This window comes from Ylistrum balloti, unplaced genomic scaffold (assembly GCF_031769215.1).
Source record: "Ylistrum balloti isolate Yb309-2 unplaced genomic scaffold, AGI_CSIRO_Ybal_v1 Utg370452, whole genome shotgun sequence".
Taxonomy (NCBI): Eukaryota; Metazoa; Mollusca; class Bivalvia; order Pectinida; family Pectinidae; genus Ylistrum; species Ylistrum balloti.
Window position 1 is genome coordinate 1,680,661 of NW_026782300.1, and position 20,033 is coordinate 1,700,693.

The window sequence follows — 20,033 nt, forward strand, 5'->3', positions numbered from 1 at the left end:
ATGGAATTTGAATATTCTGATCAGGAACTACAAAAAGATGCTATAATATCACAACAAAAAGCATTTACAATTATTAATATAAAACGAAAAACAAATGATTACCATAATAACAGGTTATAGCACGAGTAAAACAACATTATCTAGATAGTTAACATTTTTCCCCCTCCAAATAAATTGATATCACATGTATTGTGATTTGATATTCACGAACATCTCACTTCCCAATCTCAATCGTGGTGCTGAACAGTTTTAGGGTTGTCCAAATGTATACAACAAACATCTACTTGCTGTGTTGGTCAGTGGTCGGATGTTGATGGTGATATAATTCCAGTTGTTTCTAGACCTAGATGCTGATAGAATTTGGGATGTAGTCAGGGCTTGCCCATTGGTAAGGATACTTTCTAATTTTATTCCTTTCCTCAATTTTTTCAGCAATTTCATGCAGATCCTTTTGGAACCTGAAATATTGTGTAATTTGAATTTGTTTTGTATCACAATTGATTAAACATTACCAATTAACTATGGACTGGAAATTGTAGCGATATTTTTTTATCTTATCGTAATAATAACGTTGAAATACATTATGAAAATTATTGACATAGATTCGTGTAGCATTTATGTTTGTGAAATTTTGGCGACCAGTACAATATATATGATGTACCTTCATCTAACTATTACAACAAACATCAACCTGATATACAAGGTAATACATTTTAACAATCAAAACGATCCATTTATCGATTCAGCTACCATTACTAAGGATTCTCGTATATTTCCGAGAGCGAATTGACCCTCTTATCTCCCTTGCAATCACAACTGATTTCGTCTTCACATGCTGTACATACTATACGTTCCATGAAATTACGGAAATTTCGTCATTTTATTACCTTAAATTTAGCGGTAATCTTATTTTTGTACTAGAATAGGATTGCGCTAATTCCAGTTTCTGTATGTTGCTTACAAATCGACCATTGCACAAATCATTCAGAAAATGTAAATGGGCTATATCAATTACGTTTACTGTATTCAAACTGCGATAGGCTGTCAAAATGGAAGTACAGTACTGCTGGTCATCTTGAAAACAAATACTTACTGTGTTACCGCTGCGTCGCAAGGGAACGGAATAATGTCTTTGTCAAAATTACCCAAGAGTTTGGTGTTTCTTGTGCTTAAAAACTTCATTATTAGCATTTCAAGAAGGCAAGTAACTTTTGGTGGAATTGCGTTGATGATGGCTGTCGCAGTCAGTTCAGCTTTCTTTGTTCAACATAGGAAAACATTCAGCATTTTTATTTTACGAATCAGTCATTATATCATATAACGTGCAACTCTATTCTTTGTTTGCTTTTCACAATAATTGGTGTACATACATTGTAACAGAAAATACGTCCTCCGAAATCGGATTGAGATCACAAAAATAACGATAATTGTCTAAGGGGCCATTTTGAAGTGTAGTGTCTACTCAACCCTTGTGCAAAACTGAATATGGGAAATAAGCAGTTTTGCAATGCCGATCAACGAACCAATCCTTGTAGAAAAAAAACAAACAAACAAACAAACAAACAAAACAAAACAAAACAAAAACCAAAAAATCAATAGAAACTGTTGCATCAAGAAAATATTGCACTATAGATATTGCTAAATTTAGAATATCATGACTCTCGTCGCAATTGTGAGACAGAAAATGAAATTAATCATTATCAATATCAATACTAGTTCGAATAAATGCATTGCAATATGGCATGCGTATATGTCTTTCTAAAAGATATTCTCTATGTATTGCTAACTTTGAGCTATATTAGAGTTCATATTGACGATGTTCATAATACAAGCAACACACTGTTTTATTAATATCAAGCAAATGATTATCATCTTGCTATAAATCACAATGAAACAATTTTGACTGAATCATTTTTTTAGTTACTTGAACAAAGTATTGATAGTATTGTACTGAAGTACTTCACCAATCGAATTCCTTAAATTTATGCAACAAGCTCTCTGATTGGCAGAGCCAAGTCTAGATCGATTGTGGGTGGAGCCAGGTGAAAAAATACTGTGCAGACATCGGACGAGAGGTTAATTGGAAGAGTCCAAGTCACAGGTGGCTTCAGATCAGACCTAATTGGGTTGTCCCATTTTTTTCGTTCTATACCCAATGATACCTTGCTTTTCCATCGATGGTACAACGAGAAAACGAAAGTTACTCAGATACTGAAAAAAACGAGAACAACAAAATATATATCAACTAATTTACATACAAAATATATATCAACAGGGTAGATCACTGGGACCGGAGAATTCATAACATCTTAACAGTGAATATAGTCATATAGTCATTCTGTACTAGTTTTATTTATTTATTTTATTTTTTGAAAGGGGGGGGGAGGGTTGGCTCAAAATATTTCGGTTTAAGCCCAAGCTCTATTATATTTAACAAAGAATTACGAATTACCTGCTGATATATGCCGATAATTCATACTGCATTAAAAAATAAAGGAATTCTGTGGTCCCATATATTTTTTATTTTATTTTTTATCTTTCCATCGAAAATTATACATATCCGCAACATGTGAAAAAACTTTGAAGTTGGTTGGGCGGAATATATAGAGCATTTACTACTGCAAGTTGAAAACAATAAACGGATTCAAGAGGATCGATATCTCACAATTTTGACTGAATCATTTTTTTAGTTAAACCATGTGTATAACTTTCATGTTTTGTCCGACAGGCAGTAATCGCCAACATTCTATGATTCTTTTGACTTAGATGAGTTAAGTAAACAAGTTCATTCTCATTTTACCAAAATTATAATTTCGAAAAAAATGCAACGAGTCACATTTTTCAGTCAACTTTCTCCGTTTTCAAACTGTGAATGATGACGTAAGATAATTAGACAATAGACTTTACTTAACTATGAAATGTTTCGACTATAAGAAATTCAAACGAATTTGTTTACAGTGCAATGAAAAGTCCATTTTCCACAAGCAAAATTGGACTGATAATAAAAGATACAGAAGAGTCTCGACATATGTAGAAAACCGTACCGGATCCTGAGGTGGAGTGCCTCTCATGCCAACAGGGTAGGCTGGCTGGAAGCCGTACTGATCGTACTGTGGAAAGTTAGTGACGGCATGTCTCACGCTGCATATGTATATAATGCAGGTAACGATTTCTATCAGTTGACCACATGTAGATATGGTCTCACCGTTGTCGTCCATTGGAAGACCCTGTAGAGCATCATTTACAAATTTCATTGTTACTGCAAATTAAAGATGTTTACAAAATCTTCCCCATCCTTCAAAAATAATGTTTTAAATTGACAAGCAACGAAAACAATTTCCTTTCTCTAGCCTTTGGTAGGTGTATCCACACTGTTACCGGTGTAAAGTTTCCTCGTCTCATCCTTGGGGTGCGAAGGGGATTCTCCTAACTATGGCGTTACATAAATAATACTTAGAAATGTGCTAACGGAATCATTTAGGCTAGCAGGGTATAAGAAAAAAAACTTTCGTTCCCTTAACTCAGATATTTTATTCCTCGAGGAAAGATGAAAAGGTGCAAACACTCGAAAAAAACCTCGTGGATCATCAAGGCAACTTAATTATCTTTCCGCTCGGATTAAGGTTTTCTCAACATCAAGGAAGTATACAATTCTATTTGTTTTTGTTATCATGATGAGATTCAAACTTATACCAGTATTTCACACATATCACCGACTCATGCCTGTATTTCACAACCACCACCGACTCATACCTGTATTTCGCATCCACCACCAACTGGTTCTCTCTTGGAAATGATAGCCAAAACCCAGTTCTGTAGTTGTGTATCATCACTCACACGATGTCGTCCGTTGTTGCCATAATCTGCATATGAATTGGACAAAAGACACACAAGTGAATTTTTTTAATATAAAGTTGGAACTAACGACAGAATGAGTTAATTTGCATAAAAAGTGTTTCCTAAATGATGCGAGGGATTTTTAATGTATAGAAGGTGAATTTGGGAAATAGAAATGGGCCGAAATAGATATCAACACTGATGGAGAAATGCGATAACCGCACAAATCAATATTTTCCATACTTTTGCATTATTTTAAACTGACGTCAAACACGTATTTATACGTTTGAATAAAAACGCGATATTACTCCGGTATATAAGAGTAAGTAATCTAAGTAATCTTTGAGATTATTGATAATTACAAAACAGAAATAAATTCAATCTAACAATCATATGCATTATGTTTACATTTGAATATGTATATGTTTTTCTTTTTACCGACTCTTAATTTACATTAATTTTATGATACGTTAATTGGTTTTGACGCTAGGGGTTTTTTTCTCAACTTACCATCATAGTGTATCTCAACACATGTCTTCACGTACTTGTGAATAGCCTCATAGACAAGTAGAGCATCGTCACGGTAATAATACCCAGGAAGAATACCGTCATCTATCACCTAAAACATATGTTAACAACAGTGAGATCTGTTTTCAATTACCTGAAAGAAACACCGCTTAAGGAGAATCCTTAGTTATCCTGTTTGAATGTGACATGAATACCTAATTTGGAAAATCTTCCTTTCAAGAAATTATTTGTTTTTTTATTCGTAAAAAAACTGAACCGTTAGTGCTGTATCAGATACGTTGTAAAAATTTCGAATAATATTTGTATAACCTTATCACTTATCACATACTTATCATTGATGTTTCAATTTTTTGACAAAAACTAGGTATTCGTATTGTTTTCAGTTGCCAGGTACTGTCATGCGATTCAATTTTTTTCGTGTGGTATTCTGTCGCCGCTGGAATGGTCATGTTTCGGTTACTAATAGTTAAAAATTGATTCCGTAGTAATCAACTTCAAATAACCGTGATAATGTATTGCATAAAGGCATGGTAAGTAACCAGCTTCCCGCCAACTTGTACGTGTATGATATTGTACTCCATTGATCGTTGATTCCTTAAGACATACGACCTCTAGCCGATGTAGGCAATGATTATATAATGTATCAACAGACGAAATCAGCACCAGGTTTGAAGCAATACCCCGGCAATATCATCATAACACAATGATAACATTCCAATGTTAAATAATTACTCCGATTCTACTACATATATCAATTAAACTAGGGAACAGCAGTATTCACCATTCATGCACAAAGGACATATTCATTTATAAGTAATAGTTATACATTCGATTGTTGTGTTTTTCAGTTTTTCTTACCCCTCTTTTTTTAAGATCAGTCGGCAATATTCCATCCGTATCCATCCTCCACTCCACTAATCTGATATATAAAAATTGGAAATGCATAAATGTTCAAGAAAATAATCATGATATGCTTCTCATGATTTTTCTCCAAAACTTTTGAAAAAAAAAAAAAAATGAAAACCTGTTCCAGCGTTATCAATATTGAATATTGGAATTACATTCCAGTTTGTATCTATGTGTATGTATCTGTGTTGCATACTGAAAGCAACGTGCCATAAAACGAGTCAAGTTTTTATATTCTATAGAATGAACATTGTTACCGTCGTCTGATGATCTCGATCATTCCATCTCTACCGATCGACAACGTCTTGTCAACGATTCCATTCTTGTTGATCAGCAGACTTCTCGCTTCCCTACGAATGAGATTGCTTATATCTAACTTTGAAATATGTTGGAAATGTGACTGTTTTACTTAGTGGTCTTTTATATTTCGTAATATGGCGTATTTCTCTCACACAAAATATTTGCAAATACATGTTCCTTTTACTAAATTCTTCATCATTGGGGAATTTAACTTATGTAGCTTAAACCTGAAAATAGTATATTGGATTTTGATCCCTTGAGCATTGATGCCAGGTTCTAACTGGCTTATCCATTTTTTTCTTTCATTTTGAGACAATTATATTTGTATATTTATAAAATATAGTATTACATATATATTCTGTGTTGGTAATGCGCTTCATATCACCAACGTTATGTCTCACGATATGTACTCACGGAGTTTGTACAGCACGCTCACAAGATGAATAATTATGACAAGGTTTTCCATTCTTGATCGTGTAATTTAGATGAATCATAAACACATACTTTCAAATTTATTCAAGTACCGATTTAGGCATATGATATAAATTTACATTGAAATGTTTTTGTAAGAGCACATGCATGTATACGCTCAAAATAGATTCAAAAGTTAGATAGTAATTGATTATTCTAAAATTCGAACAACTGTCGAAACAAGAAAAGGAATGCTACCATTTCGAAAGAAGTCTGAATCTTCAATTTAAAATGTTTTCGCCTGCTATGAAAACATAATAAAATGCAAAGCATAAGTGTTCATGTAAACTTTTAAGAAATACGGCATTTACGTGTTGATGGCCAGGAGGTAATGAAAATGTGGAGCCAGGATTTCAAACACCGGGTGGGATGGAGCCAGATTCTGGTGTGTCACAACATCAACACTCTCCATCAGCAGATGAGTGACACCTACGACAACAGTTGAAATGCAATCCTTTTAACATAGACATTTAATGCTAATCAACAAGAGTAGGTAACGCATGCCATTTTGGAATATCTGATTTTATTCTCCGTGTACTAAAAAGTCTGTGGAAGTCACTGTGGTTTGTTTTTATTTTAACTAAGTTTCGATTCTTAATTATAATTTATGTTATCAATATGTCTTTTTTTCCATTGTTGGCGAATGAAAATAATGATATGCTTCACCTAGATGAGAAAACGATTCCTGAAAAGAGCTGTCCGCGTGATTGAACCACAATTTTGCCATTAACCAGCTTGGGTCGTTTGGCAGGAACAACTGAAAAAAATTACATTTTTTGATGATGGATGTTACGCCAGCATAAAGAAATAAAACATTGCATTCATTATTCATATACTTTCTTTCATTTGGTGAGCAATTTAAATACATGTTGCTGCATATTATACCAAAATGCGTTAGATAGTTTTTTCGGATTAATTTACATGTATATTTTAAAATTAGAAAGACAATCTCTCAATATTTTGATGATATGTATAAATATTTAGTATATCTAGTATTTAATTTGTTCCCGACGTCCACTCGATAAACTAAGTACATTCAGATTTTTACTGAATAATGTTTTGTTTACTCGTTTTCACTGATGAAAGATATGATTATTTTTGTGGAGTTCGGATAAAAAAAAACCAATTCATTCATTTTCTTGGTTTATAGACACAGGTAAATTCTTGAATAAATTAACCAATCAGAATTCAGGACAACTCTTACCGGGTTAGATTCCCCTGACTGATGCAATTGTATAGCGATGGGCATCAATTCTTTGTTAGCATCCACGAGGAACAAGGCGATAGGAGCACAAACCTAAAAAATCCAGTATTATCATTAGACCCAACGCATGGTGAAGTTTTACTTTTGTCATTTATTAAAGTATAACCAATACAATGTGATAAAACAATGCTTGAATTTCGATGATAAAAAATATAATACATACTCTATTTGACATGTCCATACTGATATATAAATAATGAAAAAGTCCGTTTACTCCGAGTTATATTTTTATCATTAGTGCTGATGTCAGTGCAGTGCAGTGCAGTGAAGTGCAATGTATTTATGATGACGTCTTAATAATGAAATATTTTATGCATGCTGTATACGACATTTCTATACCAGACAAGTAAGATATAAGCAAAGAAAAGGGAGACTTCTTACTCCAAATTGACTGAACATTCCGTCAAGAATTGTGTAATTGACGATGAAAAGTCTATTTTCTTGTATGGCAGTCTCCAGGGTGAAATCTGCCCTCCCAGATCTTTGTTGTAAAACTGTCTTAAGCGAAGCCTCTCGGATATTAAGGTTTTCGGTCATCTTTCTAAAATAGAAAGCTAGGGTTTTCAACTTTTAACGATATAAAGCTTGAAATGTCTGATGCTGGTTAGTTCTCTTGTATGTTCCCTTGTTTTATACTACGTTCTCTTATGGGAACTTGACAAGATTGGCCAAGGTTAACAAGGCGGGTTGCGGCGACGAATCAGAAGACATATACTCTTCGGAAACATCTGGCCTTACTCCTTGTACGTTGTAAATCTTTGTTTCATGATTGGCCCTAGTTTTAATGAATTTGAGTTTGGATTATGATTATATTGACATGTTGGTATTTTGGTTGTTTTATCGTAATGCTTGGGTATAGCTGTAGAGTGATTGGTTTGCATATTTGTATGAATGTCGTTCACAATGCAATAATACTTACTTTGGTAGCTCTTTGCAAAGTTCAATGACGAATGGGTTAACACCAGTTAAACGTTGTCTGGCAAAAAACGCATCATCTCGCCAAATTTCAGCCTGAAAACACAGCGATTCGTCCAATTGAATATTTTTTTTATCTTACATGTGTACATGTTCTTATCTTTTTCAATTAGATTGATAAGAAAATATGTAAATCCAAACTCATTGACCTGGCATATCGGAACAATAATGGATACAAATTACTGTTGCACATAATTCATTATCATCGATTAAACATTTTTACCGGAACTGTAGGCATATATCTTGAATACAGCAGTGATTTTATGCAATTCCAATACATCGTTCCATATTACTAATTATTGTGGAATTAATGAGAATATTTATCAATTGTATGTTTTTGTGATTACTTTCTGCTTTTGTTCAATAAATGTCCTGTAATTACCGTTGAAGGTTTTCGAAAGATCAAGCCGTACACATTAAAAAGGTCTGGCAACTTCTTCCAAGCTCGAGTGAAAAATCTATCGATGGCGTAGCCAATGGCCAACACAAGTAGCAGACCCCGTATGCGAAACTATGTTGAAATAATAACCGGTTATTGAATTAATTAAGCAGCAATATTCAACAATACCTGTTACTATGTGGTTGAAAGGTATGAAATAATTTGCCGTTGTATCAATACTCGTTTAAGGTTAAGGTATAAATTATTTATATATATGAAATACTAATTCAAAATAACCAGATGTAATTAAATGACTGGTAGATAACATGTACATTCAATAAAATATATTGATAAAATTGAAATAAAGAAAATTGATAATGTAAGAAATATTTACGTATTCAAAGAGGCTAAATTTTTCTTTCTTTGGCAACGTTTTCACCTGTCAAAAACAAAAGAACAAAACCTACAACATTAAAAAAAGAAAAAAAATATAATTAAATAATTAATGATATTCTTCATTCGCAAATGAAAATGGCGGAATAAAGTTACCGGTGGAATATGATAGTTAGCTCTCTTAATGCAATATTTATGTGTCGATGACGTTTGTTTTCGATTATTTTCTTTTCTGCGTATTAGTGAGTATCTAAACTTTCAAATATAAAGTGTTTCAATTGTATCTTAGATCACATAATTTGGTCTTTAAAGAGTACTTGTTTCTTGTTAAATTTACTGCCATCTTTCAATATGAAAAAAGGCTGATTCTCTTTCCGATAATGGTGTTAGGATTTCAGCACGTAACTGCATCCGGCAAGAAATAATTACTGAACTATCAAGCTCATATAATTATCTGATCGATTTTGTCACATGTATGGATGCTAGATATCTCCTCCGCTAGAAATGAAACGGGGTATCTATGTGTCAACTCAATTATATCTATATATGTACATCGCATCCACAAATATGTTGTGTTAATCTGACCTTGTAAAACTTAAAGCCCCAACACAACATCTATCTTTCTATGTCAAATATTGTTCATTATTGAAATGTCGCGTCCGGAAATATAGCCATCTCTAATGAACCAAACTTTCTGATTTTACTCTATTTACGCGATCCATACAGCTACAATCTTGGTCAATACCTTTGAATCTAACCCGTAAACAAAACTTCTGTATTAGATACTTACATGGGATGGAAGGCCATGAACATACTCCACCAGTTGGTAATCCTCCTTTGCAGTACGGAGATCATCTAAAAGGTTGTACAAAAGACTCACAAATAGATTACACCTTTCAATAATAATTTAGAATCAGACGCAGTGGAGTCATTAAGTATTAATTAAACTGCAGCCTAAATCTTTTTCGTCCTTTTAGGACTTGTCAGTGATCTTAATGGTCTAAGTTTTGAAACATTAGGACGACTGAAGAAAAATATAACCACACGTAACATCACAATTTAAGTGAGAAGGTTTACTAGCACTCGATTTAATGAATTTCGTAATTTTTTATATCTGATATCTCAAATGAAAAACAAAAAATTGTAAATATGATAGGTATGATAGAAAGTGTTTTAAAGGCAATATATTCATATAATAAGGTTCCATACATTACCAAACACCATACCATATACATTGCTTACCAGTAGACAAATCCCTAAAATATAATCAAATCATGCTATCCAAAAATCATCTAATACCACCCTTTTTCATCCACATATAGTTCCCGGTTCTTTAATTGTGTGCTTTATCTCCTAACACTAAATTACCTATGGAATCTGGACTATCCGGAGCCCCATTGCGAGAAGTCCAATTCACTGTTGTTCCTCGGCGTCTGGTTGTAATTGTCTGAAATGACATTAATGATAACTTTTCTCCCTTTAAAATCAACAATATGTTTTGTACAAGAAAACTTTAGCCACTGTAAAACATTTTGCCACACCTTATCTTGAGCCAGATGAATGTAAGGTAAATGTAATTCATATATTTTAATCAGTTTAGGTCGAAGTTAATGTTTGGCGAAAACGTTTCCACTAAACACTATCGGTTTTGCTGCGTTCCCATGTTTTAGTAATTACGTATATAATGTACATCTACCTTGTTAACACATGTTTATTGATTGGTGGAAAAGAGAAAAAGTATATACATATGTATACATATACAAACAGTGTATGCCAAAAATGGTTGTTGAATAACATCTTAGACAGTAAATAAGATCCTAACAAAGAATAATAATCAAGTAAAAACAACCAAATGATCGTGGAAAACGAAACGATCTGTAGGACCTGATTAAAAGAGAAAAATGTCTGTGTCCATTTGAATATTGATTCATCCGTATCAGAATTATGCCAAATATCCATTACTGGTATCTATCAATCACCTTATCCCAGCATGAATACTGTAAAGTTTTGTGGTTTTACCAAAATTTTCAAAGACATATAAATTTAATTTTCATTGAAATCAAAAACAGATTGATAAAGTTTCTATCAATTAATTTTCATGTTACTGTGACTTTACAGTTTTTATTGAGCTTTACTTATTCACAAAGTGCCGATGAAATATTAATTGTTTTGTTAAACCATGAAAATTGAACTCTACAAAAGTACATTATACAGATTTCCCCTAACTTTATGATTTTCTCAAGATGACCACCTTTATGGGATTAAATTTCTACATGATGGTCCTTCCTTCCATTGCATCATTACCAACTGCAGGATTAACATCAACATACTAAGCATGCATAGGTGATACATCTATTGTGTAACCTCAAACTAAAGTCATCTCGATGAGAAAACTATTTCATTGAAGTCTCAAAATACCTTCTGTATGTCATTGTGGTGTACGCTTCACAATTGAGACCAGTTTTTGAAGTCTTCGATGTCAGTTTTGTATTTTGTGTCATCTCACTAATCACACCAATGATTAGTCACAAAGTTACACCTGTAGTGTATTTTACTACGTACTTCTGTCTGATGTCACATCAGTCAGCAGTTTTTACATGTCAAACCCTTTACTCGGATACAGCTGTGGCGAGTTTAATGTTATAAGACATACATTCAAATTTAATAACTGTGATATATAGACAAAAGTGAATGAACGGGAAGTCAGGCCATTTGTAATTGGTCTAAAAAGTTGGCTGTAGTTCAAATTTGAAGGATAGATGACATAGATAACACTATACATGCATATTTACATGTGTGCTACATTCTCACTATGTAAACCTCGTAAATTATGTTCCGGGTTATGACACAATAGGTACCAAACCAGCGCTCGCTTGGTTATATTTTAATTAATCGAAGTTCGTTCTCCTTTCATTAATTCGCGACGTCAATATTTTTTAATTTATGTATTTTTTCTTAGTTTCGTCCTTAAAATATCTTAATCATAAGATGAAAGCAAAATAAAAATTAAAAACGAGATGAATAATCCAGTATCAAAAATAATATTTCACACTGAGATAAAGTGGTTCATTGCATTGAAAAGAATTACAAACTAACATTAAAACGTATAGCACGTGAGACATTGACAGAAATATCTTATCAAACAACGTTCAAAGCGAAATTGAAAGAATAATGTACTCATATATCAACATTGAACAAGAACATACATATCTTATACATAACAATAAATAAATATATACTTACGCTCATACTTGTTATAGAAAGCGTCGCCAGTGTATGTAAAATCAGCAAATGCACGGGTATTTATAGGTTCTTGTGGAATGTAAAGCTATTTGGGGAGTGGCTGTAGATATTATTTTTCACGCTTGTTGACTTTGCTCACTTATGCAGTTAAATGCAATAACATAAAGGTATATATATTTGTCACGCATTAATAACAAAGTAGGATATAATGTTTCCTAGAAATTCTTACTACATTCTCGGGTCTGGTATATTGCTTCACATCTCAAGTGTTATAGAGTTCGTATTCAGGATCAAACACATTCCGTTAAATAGATAAAACGAGATGATACATCATTGCATAATTGTCCTGAGTGGATTCTAGCAATCTAGTGCATCATCATCACTAGAACTGAACAAGAACTAGACCTTCAACATTTAACAGAATTATACATTTCAGTATCAAAGAATAATACCGAAACGTATATATTCGTGATTCCGATGTAAAGACCAAATTTAACTTGACTTAATTTGAGATATTCCCTCGTCTGATAGGTATACTATTCGAAGTGTCAGAACCAGCTTGTGTGTCCGATTAATTGGTTACTACTTTCGAAAGCATGACATTGCCTGTATTGTTATGGGCTTGCATTGTTTTTGTCGTAGGTAATGCAGAGATGTTTTAATAATGTACTTTTTCAGGGGTTGATTTCGAGCTCTATTACAGGACACCAATTGAGAGATAAGTCTTGTCTTGGTCGTTGGAAGGTGTTTTGTTGGCACGATCTGCTGCATCCTCAAGTGGAGGATTCTGGATTCAATTTCTTCTTTCTGGGTTATTAATGTTACAGGCAATCAAGTGGTGCCACCAGTGTTGTCGCCATACTTACCACTTTGCTTAGAATAACATGCGACTGGTCTCATACGTCGATTAGCGAAGCCTACAAGATCTCGTCTCCAGATGACCTTGACTGTTCAAAGGGCGTTAAAATCAGCAAACAAGCAAGCAGCAAGCAAACACACAAACACACAAACGTTAAAGAAAGCTATTTGTTTAAGCTTTATAATTCACATACATGTATGCTTATTTGTGAGATTATTTAAATCTATATTGCTTCCGAACACTTGGCCATAAGTTAGGGACCAGTCATATCTTAGACTGGGCTTGATTTTGTTCGCTTTTTTATTTAAGAAGAAATATTCAATGAAAATTCAAAACTCAAAAAGACATATAGGGAGGTTTGAATGTTTAGGCGTCTGACGAAATTATACACAGTCGATAAGAAAAGAAATGTACAAAACCGTAAGAGCTTTATCCTCTTTAAAAGACGTGCTCGAAAGGGCATCCCCAAACTATATGAAAAAGATTGATATCAACTGACTTCTATAAACAGATACATTATCATATCACCAAAACATTTTGCTTGGTCAAAACGTTGAACTAATCAATAAGTTGTATTGGGTATGAAAATGTCAATATCGGGTGTAGCCATCAGGCTTCTGGTACAATTCCTGTGTCCGTTGTCTCATAAAACTGACAGGAAGCCGAAGCTTGTTGTGAGGAAACATCTTTGATTTCCGTGCATTGGCATTGTTTTGTGTCCGAGATTTGCAAACATGCTCGACCGGGTTCATGTCTGGTGGCATCAGGTAATACCAGCATCTCTCTCACTTCTTGTTGATATAGTCTTGTATAAGACGGTCTCTGTGTGATTTGGCATTGGCATCCAATAAGATAAGCCGAACAGCCAATTAATAGGCATCGAAATACGAAACAACTTAAGGTTGAGGGATCTGTTTACGGTACTTCCGCCCATCAAGTTCCATCAAGGACATGCAAGTCTAGAGAAAAGTAACCCCAAATAGTAACACCGCCACCACTCAATGCTGTTGTGTCCAGTATGCGAACCTGATAGTATGCCGTAGTTACTGGTCTCCAAACAAGATTCCGCTGTCTGTCGGATTAACTACCCATCGACTTTCATCAGACTGGAGGAATCTTCGTAAAGACATAATTTTCCATGTCCGGTTAAGACGTTTCCATTGCAGTCCTTCTTGTTTGTTTCTTCCTATCAACGTTTTACAGGTGGCGAGAGAAAAATCGCATATTTATCAAACGTCTGTTTACGTTACGATGCCTGCCATTACGATAACTGATGTTCGACTTACCCCTGAACCTGTTGGCAGTGGTGAATGGGGCTTGCCTTACCCGTCTATATAGAAGCCTTCTGCCAGACCTGGAACGCTCGTCAGCATGCCCGATTTGGTTCAGACGCTAAATTAACAGAGATATAACAGAATGGCTGACATTGAAATGTGCAGCTACTTGCCTGTATTAAATGACGGTTTGAGCATGTGTATGATTTACCATTGATACATGTGCAAACGCTTTTCTAAGTAGCAAAGCAAACTTGTAATTTTGTTATAGTACTGCTTACAGCCAGTTTAATCATGGTTATCGTTCAGTTGGACGTATGTCTTGGCGGCATACGGCACCAAACACAAAAAAGACACGGCAAGGATCCGGAGTTTTATGTTTAACAAAGGGAAAACAAAGTTTTTATTAAATTGATAGTATCTAAATGATGGTCAAATGTACACTTTGAAGGTTGGTTTAGGATGTTCATATAAATGTCTTTTTAATCGATATATTCATATAAATGTTTGGTTAAACTTATAATTACTAATGTCCTAATACTCGGGCTTATTGTTTGTATTTTGCATGGTAATGAAAACCTGCTTGATAGCGTTTTCCGAAACAGAAATTTCCAATTTTAATATGTCTGGTCGAGAATCGCTTTTAGCATGCATGTGGGATCGACAAAAAGCGTGCATTTCAAAGATGTTTGAGATTACACAACGATTGACGTCTTAAAATGTTGAACTAAATGAAAAACATTTGATATATATATCTGATATGCACATTCTCAGTCAATGTATGCACTTTTCCACGAAAGATGCATCAAATTACATTGCTAAATAACCAAAATTATATTAAATTACAGTGTAAGACGTGTGACAAAAACATCTCGTACAAATTGGAGATGTTTACTGTGTTCACATAATGCAAAATTGTCATGATGAAAAGTACCTCTAAACCAAAACCCATTTAGAATAGAGCCATACAATGCCTATACTGCATCATACAACTTTAATTTGACCTTATTGTAAAAATAAAACAGGCCATATAATGTGATCTGAAGACCGATCAAAATAGAAAACGAATGCAATTAACATCGACTCACAAGATAAAGCCTTTTCCCACCCGATATCCTATACAGTTTACTGTGAAAGGCTGGTGATTTTCGCGGGTCAAAATTTTCAAGATTTTTTTTAATAGATCGGATTAATATTTCACATTCTGGATGTAAATGGACATTTCTACACACGTGTCTCATCATTTCACTGATTAATTTTTCCCGATCTCTTTAAATGTACAACGAAGTAACAAAAATGCCCCCCCCCCCCCCCCCCCCCCGCCCCGCGAAAATAACCGGCTATATGGTATACAAGTTAAAGTCTGACACTGTTTTATACCTTGTGTACCTTATGTGCATGAAAACAGAAGTTACTCTTACCTAGTAACACATGTGTGAACCAAGTGTACTTTTCAGAGACGGGGAATAATTCTATCAAGTAGGTCAACTGCCCTGAAAAATATGATTAAATGTACGACATAGATATATGCCGGTATGGATATTTCGCGTCAACATCTAAGAAGATTTCGGTATCTAGAAGAATTCTCGTAAAATGTGCATTCTCGAATAAGTAATATACCAGGAACACACTCAAGCGAAATACCTACCTGGTCCCAGAAAGACGTGTTCATTTTTGACATATAGTGATTGGTAATCAAAATATTTTCCATAAAGCCACAATGTATTATTTGTATATATGTAGGTAACTCGATTAAAAACATCATCCATTTCTTGAAAAACGGAGTTAAAGTCGGTTCCAATATATATAAGTTCTGCTTTGCTCTCTAGATCTTTAAGTACGTCATCAACTTTATTGTATATGATATACTACAGTAATAAAACAATACCTAGATGAACAAAGAGGATTAGAAAACAAGTACATAACTGCTTATATCAATTAGTCTCCTATTATTATAACTTGGCGACGACAGGACGATGTTGCATGTAATTTCTCTTTTATAATACTTGAAACAAAATACTATCAAGGAAAACACAGAAAATTTTGTAAATAAACGACATTCAATTTAACAATATCATTCATGGGTATTGACCCTTCTTGAAAGCAGGGTTTTTTTTCATTATTACATATTTGTAAAGATATATCTGTATCTAAAGAATTAGTTACGGCGTCCTCGGACAACGCTGGGTACATGATATACCAACACAGATGTAAAAACATTTACACTGCATTCAAAAAACTACTCTGGGCTATAAATTACATGACCAAGCACGATATATTTACTATTTCGGAGAATCATTGTTGAATTTCTCGACATGTCGGGTGAACTGCTATAGAATATCAAGGAAGTGTAATCGTATATACTAGATAATCCTAGATTCTATTTGTTATCATATATCAATTTGTGAATGAATACTGCACAGAAATTGCTCATCCATGGTAACATTTGTATTTACGAGACAAATATGAAAGTTATGTAAGCTTCATTGACAGATTCAGAGCTGTGTTTTACGATAGCTTAGTCGGTTAGATCGTTGGTCCACGTAATCTCAAGTGAAGATCCGTGGTGCGTGGTTCTACTCTCACTACTCGTTTGTGTTTACCAGGAAACTGACGTCTGTGCTGATGTCGTCGTGTCCATGGACAAGACACTTTCCCCTAATTGCTCCGGATGGCATGCGATGGAACTTCCGTATATTCAGATTCCATGTCATTAATAGACAAAGAAAACATAATAGATGATAAAGTTTTCCCCTGTAACAGGTCGATTTGTAAGTCGATCATTGGAGACAATTTACTATGCAGCTTTACACAGGACTTGGCAATTTCATATATATAGATATAACAACATTAAATAAACGCCCCAGAACACCAGATTTCCACAGTGTAAACCATAATCTATTATGTGAAATGATATCAAAAGCTTTTCTGTACTCAACACAGTAAAGCCTTTTGTTGTTTTACAAAGATTTTGTAATTAAACTATGTAGTACAAAAATCGCATCTCTAGTACCGCTACCGGATTTAAAACCGAACTTAGCATCTGATAATACATTATCACTCTCACTCCACTTAAACAAATGTTTATTTAAAAGTGACGCAGACAATTTGGCAATATGACTGATCTATGTAATACCCCTATAATTGCTCGCATCATTTTATCGCTTTTCTCAAACAAAGGTATAATGATCCCTTCTGACCACGTTCAGTATGGAAATAGCCTACATGTAATGTGGTATTAAATAGTTTTAGTAAAACTGGTGCAAAAACTTCCTTCTATTCAATAAAATATTCATTTAATACTATGTCAAGTCCTGATGCCTTGTCCCTAGATAGCCCCTTAATTGTAACAGTTCATCAAGACTAAAATCAGGATATATGTGTTCATTATCTGTAACATGTTGTTCGGTGTCTTCAGCGGTATCAAAGGACATATTAGAAATTAATTTGAAGTATTCTGAAAAAAACTGATCTAGACTTAAACTTCCAGCTTCCAAACTCATGAACCTTGAAAAATGATAATAAAAAGATTTTGGGTCGTTATTTTTTAATATGTTTAACATATCACCTACCATCTGAAGATAATTTCGCTTCATTCTTGCTTCATACAATTTTGTAATTTTTCCTGAAGCGAACTAAAACTTCTCTACCTTCATACGAGTCACATCGGTTAAAAGAAAACAAGGCTCCTCTATACGCCTTATGTAGACGTTTACATTGATTATCACACCAGGGCTTATCTGGTTCTTGAGTCTTAAATTTAGACCATTGGTGGCGTGAACAATAACATGTATTTACAATTCTATAATTAGAACAAAACCGATCAAATACATAATGGATGTTGTTTATCAATGTCCGCTTGTCGATAACCTATGTACAAGAAGTATTTTATTATAGGATGAGGACCTTTATGATCAGACGAAGAATTGGATAAACCCGTATTGAAAAAGCGCTGCTTCATGTTTGAAAAAATAGTGGATAAGCAATCAAAATAGATTTACATAATTATTGATTTAAAAAAAAAAACTCTGTACGCCAGAGCTACAGATCGAGAATCGCTTTTAGCATGCATGCCTGACGTGGGATCGACAAAAAGCGTGCATTTCAAGATGTTTGAGATTACACAACGATTGACGTCTTAAAATGTTGAACTAAATGAAAAACATTTGATATATATATCTGATATGCACATTCTCAGTCAATGTATGCACTTTTCCACGAAAGATGCATCAAATTACATTACTAAATAACCAAAATTATATTAAATTACAGTGTAAGACGTGTGACAAAAACATCTCGTACAAATTGGAGATGTTTACTGTGTTCACATAATGCAAAATTGTCATGATGAAAAGTACCTCTAAACCAAAACCCATTTAGAATAGAGCCATACAATGCCTATACTGCATCATACAACTTTAATTTGACCTTATTGTAAAAATAAAACAGGCCATATAATGTGATCTGAAGACCGATCAAAATAGAAAACGAATGCAATTAACATCGACTCACAAGATAAAGCCTTTTCCCACCCGATATCCTATACAGTTTACTGTGAAAGGCTGGTGATTTTCGCGGGTCAAAATTTTCAAGATTTTTTTTAATAGATCGGATTAAAATTTCACATTCTGGATGTAAATGGACATTTCTACACACGTGTCTCATCATTTCACTGATTAATTTTCCCGATCTCTTTAAATGTACAACGAAGTAACAAAAATGCCCCCCTCCCCCCCGCCCCGCGAAAATAACCGGCTATATGGTATACAAGTTAAAGTCTGACACTGTTTTATACCTTGTGTACCTTATGTGCATGAAAACAGAAGTTACTCTTACCTAGTAACACATGTGTGAACCAAGTGTACTTTTCAGAGACGGGGAATAATTCTATCAAGTAGGTCAACTGCCCTGAAAAATATGATTAAATGTACGACATAGATTATGCCGGTATGAATATTTCGCGTCAACATCTAAGAAGATTTCGGTATCTAGAAGAATTCTCGTAAAATGTGCATTCTCGAATAAGTAATATACCAGGAACACACTCAAGCGAAATACCTACCTGGTCCCAGAAAGACGTGTTCATTTTTAACATATAGTGATTGGTAATCAAAATATTTTCCATAAAGCCACAATGTATTATTTGTATATATGTAGGTAACTCGATTAAAAACATCATCCATTTCTTGAAAAACGGAGTTAAAGTCGGTTCCAATATATATAAGTTCTGCTTTGCTCTCTGAAAAAAATCCTGTGCGCCAGAGCTATAGATTGTTTTCACGAATTTAATTTCTCCTTCCTACATCTAGTTATTTATCTATGTGATTAATTCTATATAATAATCGTCAAAAGCAGAGCCACCATAGCCTAATCCAGACAGATGCTTTAAAAACAACTAGAATGTAGCATATCTCTTACATATAAGAATTTAAAAATTGATTCGAATTGAAGAATCTATTTTCTGAAATTATTCTCGGAATGAGAAATAGATATAACGGAAAGCATGCATAAACTCATGAAGGAATACTCTTATAATCAGCACTTTGCCGTAATAGAGAACAGCTGTTAATGCTTATGAAGATGAACAGCATTTCCCTATTCTTC

General features: G+C 34.0%; 1 protein-coding gene across 1 annotated transcript; it reads right to left on the minus strand.

The window, feature by feature from the left end:
- Window positions 1-343: 343 nt before the first annotated feature.
- LOC132555077 (polyunsaturated fatty acid 5-lipoxygenase-like) lies at window positions 344-10,512 on the minus strand. The gene is made up of 16 exons (XM_060219416.1): window positions 10,422-10,512; window positions 9,844-9,908; window positions 9,055-9,099; window positions 8,664-8,792; window positions 8,226-8,317; window positions 7,688-7,847; window positions 7,247-7,339; window positions 6,709-6,799; window positions 6,354-6,471; window positions 5,529-5,621; window positions 5,224-5,284; window positions 4,348-4,456; window positions 3,754-3,863; window positions 3,045-3,227; window positions 1,094-1,257; window positions 344-458 (listed from the first exon to the last, which is right to left on the minus strand). Exons 1-16 carry the CDS (start codon window positions 10,510-10,512, stop codon window positions 344-346), a joined length of 1,719 nt encoding a protein of 572 aa, XP_060075399.1.
- Window positions 10,513-20,033: the final 9,521 nt, after the last annotated feature.